Source organism: Berghia stephanieae, chromosome 3 (genome assembly GCF_034508935.2).
Source record: "Berghia stephanieae isolate SIO BIC M18660-M18661 chromosome 3, UCSD_Bste_1.3, whole genome shotgun sequence".
Taxonomy (NCBI): Eukaryota; Metazoa; Mollusca; class Gastropoda; order Nudibranchia; family Aeolidiidae; genus Berghia; species Berghia stephanieae.
The window spans coordinates 93,191,261-93,218,760 of NC_088362.1; the positions used below are offsets into that span (position 1 = coordinate 93,191,261).

The window sequence follows — 27,500 nt, forward strand, 5'->3', positions numbered from 1 at the left end:
GTAGGTGTTAAATTTTGCTTACCCTTTCCCACGCAGACGCACACACACACACACACACACACACACACACACAGACTGAACACACAATATATGTCTTTCACTTCTGGCCAAAGTTGCCTTATTACAACTTAGACTCGAATGATAACAGCGAGTAGGGTGTCAGATTAAACTTCAGTTTTAAAGGTCTAATTCAATTCACACCGTAATAAATCATAATAATGATCATTCTTGATATATTAGAGCATTAAAATATTTAATTCACATTACCATAAATATATTTTAAATATATGTATTTTGTAATTATTTTAGCGACGATACGAACCCCTTTTAATCGTCGAGCCGAACGATAGGATGCTAGACGACGATAAGTCTGTGTGTGTGTGTGTGTGTGTGTGTGTGTGTGTGCGTGCGTCTACGTGGGAAAGGGTAAGCAAAATTTAACACCTACTCGCTAGCCGCCAAGGATTACGTATTCATTTCCTGAGCAGTCAATTGGGTATTAAAAAAAATAATGACAAATAATCTTATCGCGATAAATTTGAAAACCTCATTGTTGGAATCAGCTTGAAAATTGGAGAAAAATTGTCTTTGTCTCATAAAAATCGGTCTAGAAATAACCTTTTTTGTAATAGATTTGATTTTGAAAACAGCTTTCTCAAATTTTATAATTTTATGATAATTTCCTTGTTTTCCGGTCGATGTTCTTGATTTATATATCGTTTTTCATTTCTCAATGAGACGAACGCACTGATGTAACTCGATTGATTCAAGAGTTTAAAACACATATTTCGTGTTTTGATTGTGAGTCCAGCCGTACTAAGAATTCACGAGCGTTGAGATATGACGTAACTATACATACAAGACCTTGTTCTCCACGCCACAGTAGGGCTTCCATTCATCGCTTTCGGTCAACCGTGGTCTTTGAAGTTACACAACATATACCGCCTGTGATGCCTTTACATAAATCAAGGGTTGAGCTGACTCATTTTGACAAGCGAGCTATCAAAAGAGCAATCGTTGATTGGTCAAAAACTCAGAATTTCATATAAGGACACAAGTTCTGGAAAGCGATACCCACCCACCTGTCAGTGGACAGCACTGATATGACGAAATTAGGGCTCCATAAAATGTTATATCATGGTAGGCTCCACCCTCTATTTCTGTTCTGGCGTAGATGTAGAAGGCGATAGCATTTCGGATGTCATAATGACTAGTGGGCAAAGGGTTAAAGCTTCCAAACAATCCCAATCGTCGTCTATCTCTAATCGGCCCCGTTAGAGCCCCGATGCGCAATCTGTCTACTATTGGATGATGTCAGTACATTTGTGACCCGTCATCTTTATCCGGTATTATGTCGGAATGAACAAAGTGATATTAAGCTGCTAAAAGCTTTGGTATGTATAACGTAATAAACAAAAATCAATATAACATTATCACTCATACACTTTTGGTATTTTGTTCTTTTCTGAATCAGTTATATTAATTTGTGTTTATTACTTTTTTTCCGAATGAACAAGATGAAGAAAACTAAATTTAGACTTTAAATGATAAGAAATAGGATATTGGAGGTTGTTGAAGTTAAGCAAACAAACAAAAATCCTCATGCGGGAAATCCATTTTAGTTAGTTCAAAGTGTAATATACGTTATCGTTACAACTCAATTGGAATCACCAGTTTTTATCCTGACATAATACTGTCTTGAGATGATAGTCACATATGTAACCCATTGCCTACAAACAGTATTAGGAAGTGAGGCTGTCAATATTATTGAAAGGCTTGAGCGTTTTTGCCAAGCTGATGGTCATTTTAATCGATAGATATTTGAAGGACTAGTTTTCTGGCCAACTTTTTCTATCCGTGTCTTTCCAAATTACGGCAGTTTACTGGTTAAACATGGGATAACTGTACTTGCTTTATTGTCAGTCTGTGCCATATAAACATGGGATAACTCTACTTGCTTTATTGTCAGTCTGTGCCATATAAACGGGATAACTGTACTTGCTTTATTGTCCGTCTGTGCCATATAAACATGGGATAACTGTACTTGCTTTATTGTCAGTCTGTGCCATACAAACATGGGATAACTGTACTTGCTTTATTATCAGTGTGTACTATATAAACATGGGATAACTGTACTTGCTTTTTTGTCAGTCTGTGCCATATAAACATGGGATAACTGTACTTGCTTTATTGTCAGTCTGTGCCATATAAACATGGGATAACTGTACTTGCTTTATTGTCAGTCTGTGCCATATAAACATGGGATAACTGTACTTGCTTTATTGTCAGTCTGTGCCATATAAACATTGGGATAACTGTACTTGCTTTATTGTCAGTCTGTGCCATATAAACATTGGGATAACTGTACTTGCTTTATTGTCAGTCTGTGCCATATAAACATGGGATAACTGTACTTGCTTTATTGTCAGTCTGTGCCATATAAACATTGGGATAACTGTACTTGCTTTATTGTCAGTCTGTGCCATATAAACATGGGATAACTGTACTTGCTTTATTGTCAGTCTGTGCCATATAAACATGGGATAACTGTACTTGCTTTATTGTCAGTCTGTCCCATATAAACATGGGATAACTGCACCTGCTTTTTTGTCAGTGTGTGCCATATAAACATGGGATAACTTTATTGTCAGTGTGTGCCATATTTATGCTGTTGGGGAAATTGGGTAATCATTATTCCTCGCATAATTCTGACTAAGCAGGACAGTTAAGTCAATAAATTTGTCTTAAAATTGAATTTTTGGCGTTTGATGCGGATTGTGTTACATGTAAGGGACCGCTCCAGTCAATTCTCAATCTCAATTAATTGCAAGTCTCACAAACCCTTAAGAATTAGCAGAACCCGGAATTGATAATTGTCCTTTTTATGTGTTGATTGAGTGCTCTACTAAAAATTCTATCCGGACTACTTAAAAGTGAACAAGATGGAAATTAGATAGGGATGTCTACATTCTTTGATCATTCAAAACTCTTGCTTGACGATGAAGTTAAAGCGTATCCTTCCGTCGTTGACTATAATTCGATTGTCTTGGAATTTTAAGTAAGTCATTTTCACGCAGTACCTACAATCACAGGCAACTGTGATGGTCCATGCGGCCATGCACAATGGATGGGGTTTGAAAGAAAATGTAAATTTAATTCAAATATGTTTCGTTTTAGGTTTTCGCTAATGATTTACACTGTTTAATGCAACATCCAGGAAAAGGGGAAAGAGGAGAAAAGAGAAAAATGGCAAATGAAACCAACAAAACATGATGGTAATACAAATATTAAAAATGATACCAGTAATAACCACTATACAACAAAAGAAATATTTTATGACGGCAAATTAATAACCGACCCGACAGAAAGTTTGAACCTTAATTTGATAATGAAATGAGGCTAAATGCTCTAATCTAGTAATCAAGTGTCTTTTGTCGCACAATGAAAGAAACAACTCACAAAAACACGCCCTTTTAAATTTGGCCACAGGTTGAATGATTGAAATGGCCTGAAAAATTCCTGAACTTAGAATTCAACATTCTCAAACTTGAAACTTCAAGGAAATCTCAGTTTAATAAATTTAGACAAATCTCGAATGTATTGTATTGTGTCATAGATTGAATCGATTAAATGTTGGGCTTTTAATTTGGGCAACCAAGAGAAGAGGAAGAAGAAGAAGAAGAAGAAGAAGAAGAAGAAGAAGAAGAAGAAGAAGAAGAAGAAGAAGAAGAAGAAGAAGAAGAACAAGAAGAAGAACAAGAACAAGAAGAAGAACAAGAACAAGAACAAGAACAAGAACAAGAAGAACAAGAAGGACAAGAAGAACAAAAAGAACAAGAAGAACAAGAAGAACAAGAAGAACAAGAAGACGAAGTAGAAGATAACGATTGATTTGAGAAGAATTTAGCTTTATTCTGCAATTTCAATCGAAGAAAACAAAGTATGTAAATATTCTGTACTTTAAATAATGATATAGATACGTTCGAAGCCGGGCCATTGTAGATCGGTTTTGTACAGCAGCTCGTCAAGCGAAATAAAGTCTAATGATACGAAATATAGTGGAAAGGATCATTCAGCAACGGCAATGCCAGAAGAACTGTATTGACTGAATTGAATACAAAACAGTAAGAGGAGCAGGAGTAGGAGAAGGAGAGGAGGGGTAGGAATAGGAGGAGGTGAATGAAAAGAAGAAAAGGAAGGAGAAGGAAATGAAGAAGGAGGCAGAGAAGAAAGAAACGAACTGAGGAGAATTGAGGAGAATGACGATGAGGAGGAACGAGGGAGGGGTAGAATTGTATTTTAAAAAGTCTCGCCTTCATCACATTCCCATCAGCTCTATTTGTCTTTATAGGCCTACTATCAAACATTTTATCTTTTTGAAACTCTCAATTAGAAATTTACTGCCATACTCTGACAAAAAGATACCAACAAAAAACAAAAAACAAATTGAATTATTATTTAGAATTTTAGTCAGAAATTTCGTCCTTCGAATATTGATCGGTTAAAATGACCCTCATGTTGGCAAAAAAAAAAAGCCCTCTCAAACCTGGGGTGGGAGTTTTAGTCAAGACGAGTCTTTTTAATTGATCGATATTTGAAGGACGAGTTTTCTGGCCAAGACTTTGAATACGCGTCTTTCCAGAATAACGATCAATGCAACCGGTGCTTAGTGTATGATAGTTGTTGTAATAGGGAACAAACGTGTGCTTAGTGTATGATAGTTGTTGTAATAGGGAACAAACGTGTGCTTAGTGTATGATAGTTGTTATAATAGGGAACAAACGTGTGCTTAGTGTATGATAGTTGTTGTAATAGGGAACAAACGTTGTTGCTTAGTGTTATGATTAGTTTGTTGTGTAATAGGGAACAAACGTGTGCTTAGTGTATGATAGTTGTTGTAATAGGGAACAAACGTGTGCTTAGTGTATGATAGTTGTTGTAATAGGGAACAAACGTGTGCTTAGTGTATGATAGTTGTTGTAATAGGGAACAAACGTGTGCTTAGTGTATGATAGTTGTTGTAATAGGGAACAAACGTGTGCTTAGTGTATGATAGTTGTTGTAATAGGGAACAAACGTGTGCTTAGTGTATGATAGTTGTTGTAATAGGGAACAAACGTGTGCTTAGTGTATGATAGTTGTTGTAATAGGGAACAAAACGTGTGCTTAGTGTATGATAGTTGTTGTATAGGGAACAAAGTGTGCTTAGTGTATGATAGTTTTGTAATAGGGAACAAACGTGTGCTTAGTGTATGATAGTTGTTGTAATAGGGAACAAACGTGTGCTTAGTGTATGATAGTTGTTGTAATAGGGAACAAACGTGTGCTTAGTGTATGATAGTTGTTGTAATAGGGAACAAACGTGTGCTTAGTGTATGATAGTTGTTGTAATAGGGAACAAACGTGTGCTTAGTGTATGATAGTTGTTGTAATAGGGAACAAACGTGTGCTTTCAAAGACTGGTTCCTATCACAAAGGAAGTGTAAAACCACTCTTCCAGAGGACTGAATAACTACCTTGTCAAAATGATATTCTTGTTTCAGAGTGATGGCATGTTATTTTCTAGTCTAAATGTATGCTGATCATCAATAAAGATCATCAATCCTCTCACTTTTACGTCGTACTACTAAAATAGATATGCCACCGTTTGATTCACTATGTAAGCTATTCATTATTAGTCATTTGAAGGACTGGTTACGTACACACTTCCAATGAGTTTGGAAATGAAAGAGTAGGAGATTTGACGTCACGACCTCTTTGTCCTATTCGAATCAAGCCTGAATCTCTTGAGTATAATTTATTTCAACAGCGCACCATATTCTCCATAGTCAACTGGTTCAAAATGATGGGACAAGTTTATTTGAAATAATTATACATAATTGCAATGCTTCTTTCATGATTCAGACTCTTGAATAATTCTAAATGTTGTTTATCTCATGAACCATCCACCCATGAAAAGTCAAATACATAATAAGTATAGTATAGATGGTATTCGTCTGGAATGAACACTGCAATTTTTCCAGAATGCGTCTTAACAACAACAACAACAACAACAATAATAATATAATAATAATAATAATAATAATAAATAATAATAATAATAATAATAATAATATAATAATAATAATAATAAATATAATATATAATAATAATAATAATAATATAATAATAATAATAATAATAACAATAATATAATAAAATAATAATAATATAATAATAATAATAATAATAATAATAATAATATAATAATAATAATATTATAATAATAATATATAATAATAATAAGTAATAATGATACTATAATAATAATAATAATATAATAATATAATAATAATAATAATAATAATAATAATATAATAATAAAATATATAATATATATATATATATATATATATATATATATATAATATATATAATATGTCTGTGTGGGTGTGTGTTGTGTTGCGTGTGTGTGTGTAGTTTCTTTATGTACAATTATATACAATTTCATGAGACCCATCACATCAATCTGGTATTACGTCGGGATGAACCAGTTGACGAAAATAAACTTTCATTATTTCAGAATGATTGTAGTATATTTGAAATTCTAGTTTTTCACAATTGTGAAAGACTTGTATTCTTTTTCCACAATAAACCTTAATGCACGTTGAATTGTTTTAACCTACAATGTCAATTATCATCTAAGGCGGTTTGAGACGGTGGGTTATATTTCTGTGATCTCAACGTTGAATTAGCTTTTCAGCATATGCGTCATCGCTACATGGCTACATCATTCCCGATCGAGGCCAGAGGTCACATTTTGTTAGTGTTTGGAAAGTGGTGACAAGCTGTGGATAAACGTTTTGATGCAGATGCTCTATTTACTTGGATTGTCGAGAATTTTACGTCATTGCCCCCAATTAGTTTTGGGGAAAGCTCAATTTATTACAGCATAACAGCAATAATATGATGCTGCTTCCCTCTTGTACTTTGTACCAAAAAAAAAAACAACAGCAAAAAAAAAAAGAAAAGAGAAAAAGATAGAAATATCTTTCTCCCACATGCATCCGGTTTTACTAAAAATATATTTTGGCGCGTACTATTTTTACCATAATAACTTTTAAAGTGAAATGTTTTGATGTCGGTAAGATTTTCACCCGTTGGTACAGATAAGAATAAATGTTGAGGGGAAATATCATGTTTGAAGTGGTCGGAGGAGTATTATAAAAGTATCCATAAACTCCTAATAGGCTTCAACAGTCGTGACGTCACTTCCTTCGTAATGTCGCATAGTAGCTTAGTAACTGGTTCTAAACTATCGGAACAATGGCGGACGCCTTTATGAAATACTTCTCCGATGGGCATAAAAGTGTATCCGGAGGAGTAAAGCATTATAAATCTGATCATGTTTTGACTTTTATACATTCTGATCACATGACATGTGAAAAAGTTCTATCCAGCATGAAGAATAAAACGTACCGATTTTCTTTGTTTAGAACCAAGCTGCTCGTTGCTGACATCAGACTATTGAATCTATTTCATGCAGCGGTATCGGGAACTCGTTCGAAACTACAAACACAGGAGTTCCAGAATCTTATAATAACAAACGATGATACATTAGAACGTAAGCAGCGGTAACGTTTACGTGAATTGCTTGGAAATGCTTAACTCTGTATAACTTGGTGGCCTTGGTGTTCACGAAAATGCCTACAAAATGTGATCAACCGTAACAATTTGGCATCATGTCGAAATAAACTGCATAATGGAAATCTTTAGATTTTAGTCAAACGATCAGAATTAGGACATTAATTATTTTTTTGAATTAAGAACCATAGTTCTGTTTACCCAAGGAATGCATTTAATTAAACTTAAATTTTATGACTTGAGATAAAAAATTAATTTTAAGCATCAGGTTTACCCCGACATAATACCGTGTGCAACGACTGGTTACAAATGATAAAACTGACATTTCATAGCATGTTTCTATCACAGCACTCTGTAAAATATTTAAAATGTGTTCTTCTTGCATTTCAGCTTTCCACTGTTTAACAAGTGGTTGATGGCCTACCCATAGAGATGGATAAGGGTAAGTTTTAAAACTCTGCTCTTTTCTTTTTCTTTTCTTTTTTTTCAACAAAAACTAGATTCACACTTTCTCGTGTTATTTTAGAATTAACTTAAAGGTGATGTAAACATGTCCCCAAACAACAGCACTCTCGAGATGAATGAAAAAACTGCTATGATTTATTGACGTCCTATTACCTACGACCTAATGAAGACTGAGAAAACATTAAGTTCGTTGGACTGTTAATTTTAAAATGAAATCTACAGAATGAGAATATGAGAATGAAATAGATACACATAAAGTTAAAGTAACCCACCAAAAAAATCCAATAAAACAAAGAAAATTTGCTGCCAAGTGGAAAGGAGTTTATGCTTCACACTGCCGTTATCTACTTTTTGCACCGCGATTACATTTTCAATGTACCTATAGAAAAATAGACTATTACAAGACTATTAAAAGATACAACACAAAGCAAACGACGTTTCGGACTTTGGCCTCTTCATGTAAACTAGAAAAGGAAATATGTTATATTACATTTGCATTATGGTTAAAACATATGGTTAAAATGTGTGTGTATGCGTCCTATAATAGTTTTCTTTATATTTTATTGGCTCTTTATGCACCTTTAAAGTTTGGTATTACGTTTGCAATAGATACAATAAATAATAGACGGAACAGTATTTGTGATTAAATAAAACTCTTATATTGTTTCTAAAGTTTTAAAAGTGCAATAGAATTAACGAGTTTAAAATTGTAATAAATCGATCGAGGCAGTGGTCAAATTAAGACAGGCTAATTCGGAAATCGGGGAATACTGGAAGACCCCAATGCTTGAATCCCATTTTCATGATTTTTCAGCCAATCAGAGTTAAGCTTAACGCATAAGCGCTTTAGTTAACTCATCAATCAATTATTTTAATAAAATGCAAACTTCAAGTCATTAAACTGAATATCACATTTTTTTAAAACTCTCTATAACTGAATCCAAACTTAAACCTTCATCTTGGCAAAACTGTCATGTGATACGAATACTTTTAGAAATTCATTTGATCATTTAATCGTAGTCAGTATTTTCATTTATTTATCTGAGAAGAAAAAACATACATCGTTAAATCTGTCCAAAAAAAGCATTGTCTTCAGCATTTGAGGAGGTGACTGTCAATATCTGCCACAATTCTCTTGTAGTGATTTCAAAATCACACATAATTTTCTCACAGCATAACTATATAATGTTATAACCTTGTCTAAATTACAAGCAAGCCGACGTTCTGATTTTATAACGCCGAGTTAATTACAGCCATGTCGAGACACGGAATTGCCTTCGTAATTTACATTTTTATGATGTCAATGGAAGTATCCAATTCTACCTAAGATGACCACATAATGAGTTCGTGAATATCTCATCTGAATTAAGAGTCAAAACTCTTGTCTAAAACTCGAGGGTGTGATTGGATCCGACTAAATGACCAGTAAAAGTCTAAGTATCAAACATTCAGGAACCTACTTTGTCCCTGCCATAGACTCAACTCCGATCATTTTGAGTTTTTAAAAAAGAGATGCGAAAGCCATCTCGCTCTTTCTCTCATTTTATGATTCGAGACCCAGCCATGCTGTTGTGATCAGTACTTGATATCATATTTAACGGAATATCCTGTGTGAACGAGGGTACGGCTTATTTACAACAATCTTATAACTGTGGAGACAACTAGTCGTATGTGTAGTGAATAATGATTAATATAGTGTTTTCGACTGGACCGTATGAATGCACAACCTATCAAATAATGGAAATTGACAAATCGTGTTGTTATAAACAAAACTATTTCAATCACTCTGTATATTTATATATGTAATATAATTGTATATCTGTGTATGCCTTTCAAATGAATGGATTACATTTACATGAATTACATTTTACAAATGTGCTATCGCTTATGCGCAATAGTAGTATTATGTATTTATATGTATTGATTCTTATGCTCTTGTTGGCTTACTTATCGTTCTCCATTCCTCTAACATAATTGTAACCCTTTAGGACTATTATTATTATTATTATTATTATTATTATTATTATTATTATTATTATTATTATTATTATTATTATTATTATTATTATTATTATTATTATTATTATCAAAATGTGATCAGTGGTGTTGTCAGTGGTTCGTTAATTGAAATCCTTTCAATATCGCTGCTCATAAGGACCCCGGGATTTTGGAACCAATCAAAGTTTTGCTCCTATGTATGGTTACCCACTAATCAAGAATCTGGCTTCACTAATCAAGCGATGCTTTGGCGCAATCAAAGAATGACCAAGAAACCATCCGCGAACTGAGCAAGCAAAAGCCATCCTACCCGCCATTACCAGACAAATGAATACTCACAACCAGTCCGCCTGCCAGCTTATTGACTCACGTACGACCTCAACAAATTTTAAGAAGCAAATAACAAAGAATGAATTGAATAGCAAAGATTAAGAGAGGATAAAAAATTTACTTACCCATTGCCTAACTTTAATTAGAGTCAGATGTTTAACAAGTGGCGCGTGGTTTTCTTCTTTTTCTCAGCTGTCCCTCAATGCACAGCTGCAAAAGTTTGTATGAACCTCTGAATTAATTTGTCTAGAGTCGTTCCTTCCCTTACCGATCATTTCCCCGATCGGCCAAATAGACAACACACGAGTTTTTATTTTGTTACGTCCTTAATTGAATGGCTTTACTTGTGATAACCCAATTACATCATCTACGAAGACTACTTCCGCCACTACAAACTGTCAAAATAGTAAGTTGCTCAAATTGACAACTTTTCTTCAGGTAAATGAAAATGTTTCTTGTCTTACGGGTTGCACGTCGTCCGTCCTGACTGACAAATAAGCCAAATGTAACTCCTCTAACCGTAGACATACATTGGGTGGCTTAAAACTGTCTCCTGGGATCTATATTTAGGCATCGCTCTTGTCAAATCGGTGTTGAATCTCCATTGTGCCCTGAAAACAGGTTGGTCGGTGAGCGAAGTGCATTTTCGCATGTCCCGTCCCCTACCGACCAAACATTTCAAATGGATCTTTAAAAACCCATACCAAACACCTTAAAACGTTTTATGTTGTTGTTTTTTTCATTTCCTAGACCTAGATGTGTAAATAGTTGCTAAGCCGTTTGTCGTTTAACAGTGGTCGTTAATAGGAAGGCAGAAAAAGAGGCTACAAAGGAGACTGAGCAGGAAAGGAAACGTCAGGAGAGGGAAAAAATGAAGCAGATAGATTGGCACTGAAGCAGAAAGGGAGAGGGAATAGCATAAACGGAAAGACAGAAATCATCCTCGGCGAAACTAGTCAGTGACTTATACAGAGCTTATTCTGGACGATGATTCATTATTTTCATCAGATTGCTTCAGCAATAGAGAATACAATGGCCGAATTAGTTGCGGTCGGTGGAAGCGCTGGTTACATAAATATAATTTTTAAAAAACAATGCTCAGGCAGCCAGCGTGATACCATATAGGCAGGCCCCTGACGAGGAAGGGCTCGATGAGTATTTGTTTCAATTTGATGTTTGTTTTTTAAAAAATCTGCATTTCATGTGTTGTCTTCATCATTGTTACTATATCAATGATTCCTTGGCTGGTAGACATTGTAAAGCGAGAATTTTAAGCTGATTTGTTTTTTGTTCGTTTTTGTTGTTGTAGTTGTTTTGTTGTTTTTGTTGTTTTTTAATGAATAAATGATAGTCTTATTTACTGTATACTTACGATGATATTTACAGTGCAGTCTTGCTTGATATTCATTTGAGTTGTATATCAAATTGTAGTGCATCATAATAATGCTCCTTTAGTGGTACGATCGAGTGGTCGGTAGGGGATCGGGCTTTGGGCGGTAGGGGAACAATGGAAAAGAATGTGGTCGGTAGGGGAAAAATATTTCACATATTTAACATCACTAGAACATGGATAATATTTCTTGCCGGGGAAAAGTCAGTTGACAACCCAAACCTATCACCGTGTCTTAAGATTTTGCGATATTGCTCTTTGAAAACGGTATTATTTATAGTGCTTGTTTTGAACAAATTATTTCCCTTGTTCTCGTAAGGCGTGACAAGCCTCTTAGCGGACGGCAGGGGACGAAACGACTCTAAATCAAAAGATATTTTTTCATGAATTGTAAAACAATATGAAAGAATTTCGCTTATAACAGCTATATCAAAATCGATAACTGGTAAGGATCGTAACTCATGGATGATTTACAGTATCAAAATTATGACTTTTCCGCTTATCCATTTTGAAAGAATTCATTATAATGGAAATTTCGGTTAATTGAAACTTAAACGATATGCATTCAGTATCTCATTATGAAGGAACGAATGGCAATCCTTAACTATCAGACATCTACATTTTATTTTATAACTATCCATTCACATTACTTATGAATACAAATGAAAGTGAACATTACGCAATTTCAACATTATTTTGATTGCGAAATTTAGAGAAATAGCTTGTGTTTATGCCAAAGAGGATTACATAAATTTAATGTAAACTGTTCAAAAGTAGAAATTCATCAATTTATTATACATTGTTTCCATAAATATGTACATGTGTTCAGCAATAACAACAACTACAACAACACCACCATCAACAACAAAAACATACTGGACACATCAATCATCACATTCTAATGACGAGGATTAGGAAAAGGAGAAATGTAACGGCTATGGAAAGATTTCGTGGCATCCCGCTATCAAATGAAATGCAATTTTCCTCCACTTTGCGAAGGTTGAAGCATGACTTTTCCCAGTGTTCCCTTGTTATATCATTAATTTAATGCCTTGTCGGTGAGAGTAAATTTGGTGTTCCTCCTCTCAATCTTTCCCTTTACTTGGGTCCAAATGAACTCGAATGGATTGCTCTCACAATGATATGGGGGAAGTAACGCAAACTCGTGTCAAAACTCATTGATAAGACAGTCTGCTTTGAAAACTGTTTCTGGTTTGTTTCTTTTCACTAGGAGTATAGTTAGATGAACAGCATTCATTGTTAATATGACAATATTGAGTATATCATAATCAGTAGTTCAAATGATTTAAAACTAGACATTTCAAATCGGTAATTGCGACAGGATGTAGATAATAGGCAGTAAATCATAAATTCAAAATTTAAAGCGAACTACATAAGTTGTAAGTTTAAAGCAATTAAAGCGAAATGTTTTTATTCGGAAACAAGTATGACGTGAACTCATAATCACTAGGCGAAACTACGTGTCAGCACGAGAATTTTTGGAAAAACAATGAATTCATCTCATACTTTGTGGTGCTTAACTTGTTTTTATTTTTTACAGTGTAAAATCGAGAATTTTATGACAGCGGTTTTAAATTAGTTTTTTTATAGGTCTTGAAGAAGAAAACTTTTTTTGATATGGCATCAAAACGGTTCAAAATCTATATTCAGTTAAGACAAATTGATTCAAAGGTTGACACAAATTTTTACAACTTTTGATAGAGGTACAGCTGAGAAAAACCAGAAAAACACGCGCCATTAATTTTTTTTTAATCTGAATATAATTAGAATATACAATTATACTTTTGTTTAATTAGTTGTTAACTTGTTATGAGGCTATTCTATTGATTTAAGTTAAAGCAATACTGCTTTAACGGGGATTGATACTTATCTTATGAACCTGGTCTATCCCTATGTATAACTGGCCACATCCACCACCACTACTACTAACTATTTCTTTAAACTTTAAACTTTATTACTATCTGTCAAGTTGCCAGGAACTTAACCCATCAATAATAAGGTGAAAGTGGCACCAGGTGACTTCTGTATCTGGGAAAACTACTTTACTTCTATTTGTCTTAACTACTCGCCACTTCTCCTATACATACGCGACGCACCGTTAATAGATTTTTTGTCCTTTATTTGCTGATTTAAACTAGAAAATACTTAAATAGCAAAATCCGGAGTGTGAAAATTCCCATTCCCATGGTTATTCTAAGCTGTCCAATACCATATTAAAAGAAATTTCTTACTTCGTTTTATCTATGCCACATAGCTGGTTCTGATTGTCACCTCCTCATATACGGTGACATACATCTCTAAAGCAAATACAAGAGATTCCGGACCTTGAGTGATAGAAGAGAACTTGTAGCACAAAAGTGGGATTAAATGGGCTGTGTCGATGAGTAATTCAAATATAGATGAGTAATGTTGTTTTCAGGGAAAATAATTGATTTGAAACAAGAGACATTTTGATGAAGGATTTATTATTGATCCGACAGGTGCCATGTGCCAATTTAAACCAAAGTCCAAAACTACAGGTAAGACTTGTCACTGTATTGAAATTTTCAAATACAACAAAGAACAGTATCGATTATGGACAATCTTTTCTGGCCTAGGTTAAAATTACTTGAATGAAATATGTAGTATATTAGGGTGTTCTAGTAGGTTATGGATCAGAACTCTAAGGCAAGGTGGGGAGGGGGGGGGGGCAATAAATATGGAAAGAAGGAACTGCTGGCCATGGGTGACCAAAGCGGAAAGAAGTGTTCATCCTTTGTGTTTTATGGTGCTACGTTTTTATTGGCAAACTTTGTTAATCAGGTGAAATGTGAAGAGCATGGGAAATTTATGGGGATGAATTTATTGACCCGAGGAGAGACTGAAAATATCCTCTTACCAAACACTGCATATTCGGTGGTAGACCCAAGCATATTCCACAGAAACAGTTTTCAAAGAATACTATCAGTTTGGCAATCGCTCTTAGGCGTTGATGATTAGAATTGTAGTGTATGAAATGAAGCAGATTGGCTTTTGATACATGCTCTCAAAATTGTACTAAAGTCTGCAGTGCTTCGACACAATAGTAAGTTATCGTAATGTTGATTCAATGAGTTAATCAGGTTTTTCTCTCCTGAAGACATACATTTCTAAATTATTATTTTCAAGTATTAAGACTAACCTGATCATTATTAACAACAGACATATAATCAATTTTATAATAGGTACAAATACCGAAGCCGACATTTCTTGAGTATAAAATCCAATTATTGAACCACGGGAAAAAATCACAAAATATATGGAATTAAATACAGATTTTTAAAAAGTCTTCATATCTCTTTACCATCTTTTGACGTATGTCGGGCGCATTCGGATAAATTAAATTATCCATGAGAAATCCTCGTTGGGTTAATGCAGTATTTTTCTTCTGGAGAATACGACGTTATTTGTATTTATGTTTTCCGGTTTCTTTGTTTGTTAATTTAGATGAAAATATCCCAGTGAATAGGCATACACTTGAAATGTCCTGTGGCTGTTTGAAATATTGCAAATGCCACGGCAGATGTCTTTGAAACACAATGCTGTGGGTGAAAATGAAATTGCAGTTGCATACTTCTTTTTCTTGTATTGATAATGATATTTCTCTGCAATTTGTGTACTAAGATGATTGAGTTTATTGCCAACACTGTTTCGTGTTGTTTGCCATGACAATCTGTTAGATTCAGTTCTATTGTCGTTAAAACGCCTTGGTGATTTGTGAAATAAATTTCATCCCATTCAATATTCAATAATCATTCTGTTTCAACTTCATTTGTAAGTTTATCTTTGTTTAGTTTCTGGTTTATGGTTTCCACATGTTCTTTTGGTAGTTACTTATTCTTTACAGTTCTTCAGCTTGACTTCACGTTTGTGATTTCGATGCATTTTATTAGTATTGAATGTTTGGGCATCTGGAACTCTGATCGTATGTATACAAAATCTCGAGAATTTAAGGGACGATAACCTATTGAAAATTAAAGATTTTGTTCACATAACGATGTAATCGTGTTATTTTGGTTTATTGACATCAGACATTTTATACTTGTTGTATGTATCAGTTGATGACAATAATGTATTATAAGACTCAGATTATGACTTATAAAATTATTTTGAAATGACCTTTTTATCACTGAACATTTTAAACATACTGATTCACCTCAACACCGCCACTATCACATTATCTCATTTATTGGTTTGAGTTGTTTGTTGTTGTTGACTGTTGAAGACTTTTGAGCTCCAAATCTTAACCTTTATATGAAATATTACGGACACCTAAATTGATCGATAAATCCTTGTTACCTATATTATCCTTATTTTTATTAAAGTAACACAGTAGACAACATAAAGTCGACTCTACATTTATGACAATGATTACATCACAATAGGGAACGATGGCAATTCTTCTTTATTTTATTGTAGTTTTACTGAACTTGATTTTACCTTCCTCTCTTTTCTCAAAATATATCCTACAGACTGCACAAACTTAATCTGTTATTCCCTATGGTTTCGTACATATATTCACTCATTATTTCGACTATCGGGTGCGAGAGAAAAAAAAACGGAAATGTTTAAAAGCCTGTAATCGCCAGACTATATCGGATGGAAGTCTGAAATTTCACCACAATCAACTAATTTATTGACATTTATGTACACAAATTTTGAGGAAAATGAATTGGAAAATGTCAATTTGACGATTGTTTTAATAGACACAACCCACGTTTGTCAAATCGAAGACTTTGACGTAATGTTCAAATTTTGATGTGATCTGTTGATCCCCCATTTTGCTTTATGTGTGTGCGTAGCATTTTCCCGTGACCCATTTGGTTTTCTAATGTCTTGAATAGTGGTTTGATCTCATGCATTTTGAATTGACTATTTAAACTCCGTGTATAAATATACGGTAGTGTTACTAATATGGGAAGTTGCTCCGTCGTCTTGAAAAACAAACGACCGATCGGGATAATATGATTCAAAGTCTGGAATAAGTTTTTCTCAGCAATGTCACATAATTTTTCGCGTTCAATTTTGGGGTTTGACGTGTTAATGAAACGTCCTTCCCTGCAAACTTACTTCAGCAGACACCGTAAGTATTTAATGACAAACGTGTTTCTACCATGGTAAAGACTTTCCACCAAAATGTCTGATTTTGTTTGACCGTAGACATCATCATTAGTTTATTTGGATTTCCAGCAAAAACTAAAACAAGACTTTGTTATAACCGGCATACTTTCTTAACCAATAAAGTATTTTTTATCATATTTGGAGAGTAATAACTCAAGGTTTTGGTCTTGTTTCTTAAAACATGTCGAATGTTTCTAATTTCTACTTTGTATTGAAACATCGTCATACTTTTTTCCGTGGTTTTTTTTCTCGCACCATATATATTTAACGACTTATGATGTTAAAATAATATCGTGAGATCTATGTCGAATGCTTTGATTTTTTAAAAAAGGTTGAGCTTTTGTGCAGCACAATATTCACTAAACCAAATCAAAGCTCTTGACATGGAGACAACAACAACACCATATTATAGGACGAGACATGACGCCCGTAAGGCGTCGAGGCGATTTTGAGTAAAGAGCCATTTCCAGGGATTCATTTTGCACCGACCAAAGCTTGATCGAACCAGGGACCAGTCAGTAAAATATGCCTACAGCATTTGGTCAGATCTTAAATGGTTAATGTTGAACATACAAAGTACGATGACCGCATCTATTTATTGTCATTGTTTTGCCATACAAAGGTATGGAACAGTTGACTGATCAGATAATTAGTTTAGTTTTGAATAAAGAGACGTTGTGTCCCTTCTAGCCCAACTACATTATTACAAACCTTTTGAGGCATTAATAAGAGATTCAAATCCTGGCCTTGTAATATTTTTGTTCGTTCATGCCAACCCTATACAATTTTAAAAATGGTTATTTGAATATTTTACCCCCATCTCTTTCTCTCTCTTTTTCTCTACAGTAAACAGTGATAAGATGGAGAATTCCACAGGTAAGACTTGTACAGTTAATGGAATTTAATATTCAAAAACACACCATTAATTTCTAATGATTTTACAGTCAAAACCATTATGCACTCCTTTTAAGACCTAAACAAGACTTGTAGCAAGTTGACGGAAATAGTGTTTGTCAACGTCTGTAAATGCCTATCTGCCTATCTCTTCAGTGTGGCGACTTGAGTTTGTAATGATCCAAAATGATCAAAATAAATAAATAGATCGATAAATATTACCAAAAAAATGAAAAACAAACAAATTGAAAAAAAAAGCAAAACAAAACAAAACAAGATCAAAACAGCAAAAAAATTATCCAGCCAATGACTAAACTTCAGAGGTGATTCAGACATCAAAACAGTACAAAACACGAAATCAAGAGATTAATGTTTGCCGGGTATTATGTTTAATCAAAATAGCGTAATTTATTATACTGGCTAAGAAGCATGTATTTCATATGCAGTTGGAATATACCGACTATCGATGATTATTTAAAGCTGACCCCTCTCACTCTCTAACTACACACTGTGAGAAAGAAGTGATTGTTGACAATTTTGATAAAGCACGACAAAATCTGTGACCATCAGAAAAGAATCTCCGTGGTACAATTTGAAGGTAAAACTTATAAAGAAAGAGAAAAGGAAGGCGGATAAGAAATACAAAAAATCTGACATGACGATTGATAAGGAAATTTACATATCATTCAAACAATGACTCAAAGACAATTAAGGCAAGGCGTATCTACTATCTCCATAAGGTTGATAACAACAAATCCAAAAGGAGTGTTATCAAATCTCAAATATGCGTCTTGGCAAAGAGATCAAAACAAGCCTGCCACGCCACACTGACGACAAGCAACTCGCGGACCTCTTTGTAGAGTATTTCATGAATAAAATAACAACAATGCGGACTGAACTTGACAAAGATGAAACAGAAGCAGAATATAATTCTTTTATGGTAAACCCATAACATCTTTAATGAAATTTCAATAAATGACACAAAGAAAACGATTCTCTCTAGTCCGATCAAATCATGTAGGCTCGATCACTTATGAAGGAATGTATTGATGAACTTGCACCCTACATCACTGAATTGATTAATCGATCAGTAAGGATGGGAGTTGTTCCAGAAAGCTTCACGAAAGCATTGGTGAAGCCATTTTTGAAGAAAGCGGGCTTGACAGTGATAATTTAAAAACTTTAGGCCTGTTTGAATCCACCACTCATTTCCAAAATTCGAGAAAGGATTGCTCTAAAACAAGTTTCATGCCAAGTGAAATATAATTATCACGAAGAGTTTTATCAATTGGCCTACCGGAAAAATCATAGCTCAGAAACTGCATTGATGAGAATCACAAATGACTTGCTGTATGTTATTGATCAAAGAAAACCACCATCCTCAGTCTTCTCGACCTTTCCGCGGCCTTTGACATCATCGACCGTGCTATACTACTTCGAAGACTACAAGTTACTTTCGGCATATCGGGCACTGCTAGGAACTGGTTTGCATCATATCTTACTCAAAGAACTCAATCAGTTTTAATTGGGGAAGCAACTTTGTCAGAGCGTGGCCTTCATTTTGTTGTACATCAGGGATCCGTTTTAGGTCCAGTCCTTTTCGTACTTTACCCTTCCCCTGTTGTGAAAATATTAGAGCAGCATTCTCTCCCTTACCTTCTCCTTGGGACAGCGTGGTGGCTCAGCGGTACTGTCTTTGCTTCGTACCCGAAAGGTACCGAGTTCAATCACCCGCCACTGCATTGTGTTGCCTTGAGCAAGTCACCTCGTCGCCCTAGCTCAATTTGCGGCGCTGCACTGCGGCTGACGCCTGAGTTATTCCAGTCTTCCTTTGGAATAGGCCCTAGAGACAAATTTTCCCTATGGGATGAATAAAGGGAGTTTTATTTAATTTTAATTTTTTACCATATGTACGCCGACGATACCAAGATGTATAGCATGTGTTTGCAATCCGATATTGTTTCAAAGAGAACTGTTTACGAAAAATGCATCAAGAATGTGATGAGATAGATGTCTGCAAATAGATAAAAATTAAATGGGGATAATACCGAAGACTTATTCATTTTAGATCCAATAATAAGACAGATCGATCCACACTGGCACTAACAATCAATGATAATAAAATAAAACTCACAGCATCAGCAAAAAATCTCGGCATCGCCTTGGAGATTGATCTGTCTATGAACAAACATATTAACAATGTGAGGACAAGTGCTGTTTGCATTCTAAGAAACATCAGAACAATCAGACCATTTATTGATAGGGAAACTGTAACAAATTGGTAACATCTTTGATATTCCCGAAAAAGGATTATTGCAATGCATTGTTTGTTGGTCTCACAAAGGACAAAATAAACAAACTTCAGAAAGTACAGAACATGACAGCCCGCGTAGTACTGTAAAAAGACAGAAAAACTGCAGCTCCCGAATTACTACGATAGCTGCATTGGCTACCATTGGACGAGTGCATTAAATACAAATCTTCAGCTATTCAAGTTCAAGTTCAACGTCTTTATCTACAAAAGGCGGATTGCCCAGCACTGCAGATTTTATACAATTATGTGGTGACTTTCTCCATTATTGTGTTTTTGAGTTGAAAGCTAAATGTTTAATAGTTTACCAAATTTGTTGTTGTTGGTAATATCTAGGATTGCTGGTGGGAGAGTGTTCCATTCCTTGATGGTTCTTGGGAAGAAACTGTTTTTATATTTGTTGGTTCTGTGTGTTGGGGTTGTGAACTTACTGCCATGATAATTTCTTGTGGATGTACAGTGTTGTTTTGTGAGATACTGCTGTTTTGTTGGAATGTACTATTCTGTGTAGAAGTTGGACGCGTTTTTCTTTCCGGCGCCTGCTTTCCAGTGTTTTCCACCGCAACAGTTTCAGGGCCTCAGTAACGCATCCTGGTTCGCTTAAGTAATTGTTGGTGACAAACCTCGAAGCTGCCCTTTGAAATTGTTCGATTTTTTTGATGTGACTTTGCTGATAAGGATCCCACACTGTGCACGCGTATTCCAATACAGGTCTGACTAAAGCATTGTATACCTGTTCTTTCACCTTTAGAGGGGCATTGGTATAGGTTGGGTATCAGGAAGCGATTTGCATTTGCCACAATATTATTAATATGTTTGTCCTATTTCAGTGATTTGTTTAGCTGGATTCCCAAGTAGGGTAATGTGTCCCTTAGTTTTAAGATTTTGCTCGGGATGTGCTTATTGACTGATTCCATGATGGTTGTCTGGAAACTCTCCCATTTTTTATTTATATCATTTAAATTTGCTTGGATTTAAAAAGCTTAAAATTTGTCTTTAAGGTCATTCATAATCTCGTTCATGTTTCCTTTTGAGTATACAAATACTTTTCTCGATGGTTTTTGTCTGATTTGTAGTTTAACTTTAATTTCAAATTTTACAATGTCATGATCACTCATTCCGGGAAGAACTTGTATGTTTTGGATAAGGTCAGGATGTGATGAGGATGATGCCAAAATGTTTTCCCCACGAGTTAGTTCCAATACTATTTGGGTCATGCTGAAGTCTTTGACGATTTGTAGCATCTTATCATTTATTTATTTGCAATGTTATGGATTTGGTTTGACGCTTATGTTTTCCCAGTTGATATCAGGCCGTGTGCCCAAAGACTGGAAACATGCATTAGTCACTCCATATACAAAAAAGGGAAACGAGATATTGCCTCGAACTATAGACCAGAGTCGCATGACGTCTGTCACATGTAAAGTACTCGAGCACATTGTGTTTCATTCAATAATGGAGCACTATGAAGGACATAATGTGGTAGTCGATTATCAACATGGTTTCCGGAAACATAGATCGTGTGAAAGCCAGCTCTTAAACACCATAGAAGAAATAGGAAAGGCATTAGGCAGCAGAAAACAAATAGATCTACTTGTTTTAGACTTTTTGATAGTGTACCACATAGACAACTCCTCAGAAAACTGGAACACCATGGAATTAAAAACATCGAACCAAAGTCCCCCGACAAGACCATTGATGAAGAAAACGACTCGAAACAGAAGGAACAAAAACTTTCTTGGCTTGAAGACTGGCTCTGCAATAGAAATCAGGAAGAAGTCCTGGATGGATATAGAAATAAGAAGTGCAATGTTTTATCGGGAGTACCTCAAGGAACTGTCCTTGGACCGCTCTGCTTTCTAACATTCATTAACGACTTTAAAAAAACATATCAACTCTTTAAAAAACTCTTATTGCATTCAAATGCTTGGAAGGCTCGTCGCCAACATATCTCTCAAGCCTCATTGTACGCTATATCCCACAGCGATTGCTTCGATCAACGAATGACCTCAAATTGAAGACATACCGCTGTCGAGTGAAGGCTGGTGAACGCGCCTTTCAGCATTCTGATCCAAGGTTGTGGAATTTGCTACCACATAAGATACTTCTTCGTCTTCATTAGAGGATTTCAGGCGTCGATCGAAGACAGTTTTTTCAGACAGGCTTTCTTTTGATTATGTGTATAATTAGCATTGTTCGTGTACTGTGTTAGGGCATCATCTTTGTTATGCGCTCAGAGCCCTCCAGATGAAGGGATGTTTGGCGCACTATAAATTATTATTATTATTATTATTATTATTATTATTATTATTATTATTATTATTATTATTATTATTATTATTATTATTATTATTATTATTATTATTATTATTATTATTATTATTATTGATAGCTCCCCCAAATTCAATTTTGTCATCCCATCCCTCTTACTTCATCCCATGTGCTTTCGGAACCTCACACAGAGGTTCTGGACCTTTGTTGTTTTCCGCATGACAGTCTCTTTTGATTGTTGTTTTGTATTTGTCTTTTTGTTTTAGGGGTTTTCTTTTGGGGTTTGGTTTTTGTTGTTTTGTTTTGTTTGTTTTTTTGCTTCTTTTTGGTGGTGGGGGTGGGGTTGTTTTTGTTGTTTTTTTATTTGTTTGTAGCTTGTTTTTTTTGTGGGTTCTTGTTTGCTTTTTGTTTTTTGTTTTTTTGTATTGCTTTTTTTTTCTTGTATCTTCCTTTTTCTTTTCTTTTTTTTATAGACTATGATCTTAAAGTGAATTATTAAAGAGCCACTAGGCTCATAGTTCCGGAGTTTATCCGAGTTTCTATAGCGTGAAACGGACAATAGCAATTCCTTGCTACCCTTTTGGATAGGACGCTAGTCTATCGCAAAGTACTTTCCGACAGATCTAACAGACCCAGCTACCCAGCCACTGCTGGGTGGAGGGGGAGGGGGGTCAGAAAAAAACCTCGCTGCACCGGGGATCAATCTCGGTCCCTTTGATTGTGAAGCGAGTGCTCTGCCAACTAAGCTATCGGTACTCCCCAAAGTGAGTTGCGCGCGCATGGCAGATGATTGTATTGCGAGTATTAAGGTTTTAATATAGAAAAAAAATTCGTGCCACCCGAAAGCTTGGTGGTAAACAAGGGAGATAGTATAGTGAGGGTCGGTTTATGGGTCTTTTACTCTATATATCATAATTCTTCTACATAATATGGAGTTTCAAACTATTATGAGAGCAGGATACACCGTGCCCACTAGGCGTGATAATTAGTACCATTAACCTGCCGTACTTTGAAGGAAAAAAAACAACACGTAATTATAATTTGGCTATGAAACTTGTCCTTCAAATATCGATCGATTAAAATGACCCTCATCTTGGAGAAAGAAACTCTCAAAACTGAGACTTCATGGGATTATTATTGCGTAGTCTAAAAGAACACACTTCGCAATTTCCAGGTTGGAGAGTATTTGTGCGGCTATGTGGTCTAGTGGTATGACACTCGCTTTCGAATCGAAAGGTCCTGGGTTCGAGCCTCGCGGTCGGCGCATAGTTGAGTCCTTGGAAAAGGCACTTGACTCACATTCTCTCACCGTACTCAGGTGTAAAATGAGTACCTGGCCGGTAACAGCGTTGTCTTTGTCCGAAAAATTGTAATATTGCCTAACAGGCGTTATGTCCCGTCCTACATGTTAAATGTTGCTGTTGACCAGGGACCCCCTGTAAAGCGCTTTGAGCACGTTTAGTGGATATTGCGCTCTATAAAAGCTCAATTTTTAATTTATTTGCCAAGACGAGGGTTATTTCAATTGATCAATATTTGAAGGAATACGTGTTATTTTTCCAGAGCACGGAATTATAGTGATTTTTTAAAATTTGGGGGGGGGGGGGGATTAACTCATACAATTTAAGTTTAATTGAATTCCCACCTTGAGAAAGTATAATACACGATTTTACACGCTTGTTCTTTTTAATCCCGGACGTGTTACCAACCGCTGCACTAGTTCGATTTCCAAAATGCAAGAAGTGTAAGAAATCATTTATTCCATCCCTCTATCGATTCCTTCAAAAACATTCAAATGATATCTACTTCTTGTTTTTTTTAAAATCTAATTTTTAGTTAATTTTACGCTTGATAATCTGACGTCACAAATTATTATTGCAAACATGACATCATTACGCGTTTCTTTTTAGGGAGAGAGATGGAATGATTTTGTTTTTTTAAACTCTAAAAAATAAAATGTTATATTATGATAATTTTGACTAAAAATTAAATTGTCTTCACAATACCAAATTACCCAGTAGCTCACAAAAGAATCGGCAGTGAGAGTCAAAGTTACTAAATTTATAAAATTGATTCAAAGAATTAAAAAATTGATTCAAAGAATTAAAATATAGTTTTTCATATTCTCTCTTCAGTTGACACTCATGAAAAGGAGAATGTATCAGGTAAGATTAATGGAATTTTAAATGTAAAATAAACGAATCGATCTTTAACAAATGTTTGTTTAATAAAAAGAAAACTATGTGTAACCTTCAACGTATATAGTCTGATGGATTGAATTTAGAGAGATCTAATCATAAAAATGGCTGGCTAAAAACAACAAAAAAGCTGAATGACATCAATCTCGTTCCATCCATAACCTGTAACTTTCTCCAAAGTCAAGTCACAATAAACAAGGTGACGATTATAAAAAAAAACAAAGTTTCAAGTCAGTTGCTGGAGGTGACCAAGGAGACAAACTCATTGGTTGGACTACTGAAACAATCTCGCTGTCTACTTTCCTTTCCTGCAAAGTGACGTTTTGATTCTCACACCCAACAATATGGCCCAACCATCCTCCTTTCTCAGCCAGACTTGGGACCAGCCATGACCAACGGTATCTTTTGCCCTCACAACCAGTCCAATCCTTTGAGTTAGAAATTGACGGTATACTTCCCAGTTCTGCTCGCCAAAACAATTGTAACCAACAGATAAAACTTAATTGATGCTATTTGTTTGTCCAAAAAAAAACTCATAACATCTACCAGCCGGATGAAACGTATCAGCACACGAAACAATGTGTAACCTTGAACGTTTATAGTCTGATTAATACAATTTAGTGAGAACTACTCATAAAAATGGCTGGCAAAAAACACTAACAAAGACCTGAGTGACGTCAATTTTGTTCTATGAGAGTAAGCTGAAATGTTGGTATGTGGTTAGTAAAAACGGCTTACCAGTAGAAATAAATTAAACACGTTTTTTTTACAATTTGGTTAGAAAATGTTTACTTCAAAATCGACTGATTAAACCTTAACTTCTCAATAAATTTCAAATATCTAAGACCTCTATATGAAGTCCCAGGTATGAGACTTAATTTTATAATAGGGTCATGACATCAGTCGGTTAATATTTAAAGTGAAAGTGGTTTGACAAAAGAATTAAATATTAAAAAGGCGTTTTATCAAAGTTTGTCAATACGGACGATCATGAGTAAATGCAAGTTTCAATTCAGTTAATTAAAAAAACACATAAAATCAGTTCAAAATCTAGTAATCATTCCATCTTTTATACAAGGCCCTCCTCCTATTATTAAACAGGATGAATCTCTCCGTAAGTAATACCCAGTTTAACCAAATAGTGTGTAGGGTAACGTAGTTACCAAGAGCTCTCACTTCTCTTAACCGCAATGCTATTGTCGCCTGCCAGACGAGACAGCGAAGTGGGTGTGCTCCGCGTGTATCATGCGCGCTAGGCTTACTGATACAATGAAGAAAATACGAGTAGAAGACGGAAGATGCTTGGCTTCACCAAAAGCGGGAAGTGAGAGCTCTTGGTAACATAACAATCGTTACCTACACGCTCTTTGGTTTAACCAGTTAGCTGCCGCGCTCTAAAAAAACGGTGATTAAAATTTGGCCGAAAACTCTCTTCTTTCAAATATCGATCAATTTAAATAACCCTCATTTTGGCAAAAACTTTCAAACCTGGTACATTGTGAAGTCTTCCTTAAGTCCCGGGTTTAAGAGTTTTTGCCAAGATGCGTGTCATTTAAATCGATCGATATTCGAAGGACGAGCCAAATTTTTAATGCTTGTTTTTCTAGAGTAAACTGGTCAAGCTCAAATTGTTGCGTTATCTTTCTATACCAAGTTCAAGTTCAAGTTCATTAGAAACTTACATAAAACCGTATGCCCATAAGATAAAAAGCATTGCATGCCCATACAATAAAAAGCATCGTATGCCCATACAGTAAAAATAATAATTATTGCAGGTCCATACAGTATAAACATCGTATGCTCATGTGATAAAGATGATTGCATGCCCATACAATAAAAAGCGTCGTATGCCCATACGATAATAATAATTGGATACCCATACATATTTAATTGGTGAACGATCGTTTGAATTTTCGGCTCTCCGTTTTGGAATGCTCTCCTTCATACTACTAGAAGTTCTGACTCATTATCAGCTTTCAAATCTAAATTGAAAACTTACTTTTTGTTTCATGATTTCGATAATTTTGAAAATAAAGCTTAAATCTATTATGTGTGTTGTCTATTCGATATTTAAGAAAGTGAAATTGCTATGGGGTTTTTTGTTGTTTTGGGGGGGTTTTTTTTGGTGTGTTTTTATTTATTTATTTATTTATTCATTTATTTTATGAATGTAAAGTGGCTAGAGCCGGTTGAAATAGGGATACAGTTCTATACCAATTCCATTTAATATTATTATTATAAAGTAAGCATAAAAGACTTTAAAAGTGGTATTAAATGGTATGCAGATAGCTTACATGGGATTACCCTTTCTCTCTCTCTCTCTCTCTCCCTCTCTCTCTCTCTCTCCCTCTCTCTCTCTCTCTCTCCCTCTCTCTCTCTCTCCTCTCTCTCTCTCTCTCTCTCTCTCTCTCTCTCTCTCTCTCTCTCTCTCTCTCTCTCTCTCTCTCTCTCTCTCTCTCTCTCTCCCTCTCTAAAATAAAAAAGAAGATAAACTTTTGTACTACTGGTCTCATTGGCAGTCCATCAGGATGCCTGGTCTTGGATTCGAACTAACAAACCCAGTGTTCAGGTCAAAGTAGGCCCGACGCGTAATAATATCGAGTGTACATTGAAATGAAAGCAACGTATAAATAACGAATCTAGATTAGGATTACTTGCTTTATTTTGTATAAATATCAGGGTTATTTGTTTGGAATGATAATTATTATTCTTTTGTGATGAAATGCCGGTACTAAGAATTCAATACGTAGGTACTCACACCCATACACTCACAGACACACACTCACACACACACACACACACAAACACACACACACACACACACACATATATATATACATATATATATATATATATATAT

The 27,500-nt window shown here is 35.1% G+C and overlaps 1 protein-coding gene across 30 annotated transcripts in view; it reads left to right on the forward strand.

Annotated features, from left to right (window-relative positions):
* LOC144968857 (uncharacterized) overlaps positions 1–27,500 on the forward strand; it is a 157,978-nt gene that overhangs the window by 43,681 nt on the left and 86,797 nt on the right. For 13 of the 30 annotated variants that reach the window (XM_078907618.1, XM_078907617.1, XM_078907622.1 and 10 more), the window contains exons 3-5: positions 8,014–8,065; positions 17,813–17,842; positions 24,578–24,607. In XM_078907618.1, coding sequence (XP_078763744.1) covers positions 8,056–8,065; positions 17,813–17,842; positions 24,578–24,607 — 70 coding nt within the window. In that variant the 5' untranslated portion in view covers positions 8,014–8,055. Of the gene's footprint in view, positions 1–8,013; positions 8,066–17,812; positions 17,843–24,577; positions 24,608–25,718; positions 25,755–27,500 lie in introns of all 30 variants that reach the window. The other 17 variants (XM_078907639.1, XM_078907637.1, XM_078907625.1 and 14 more) reach the window with 2 other exon arrangements.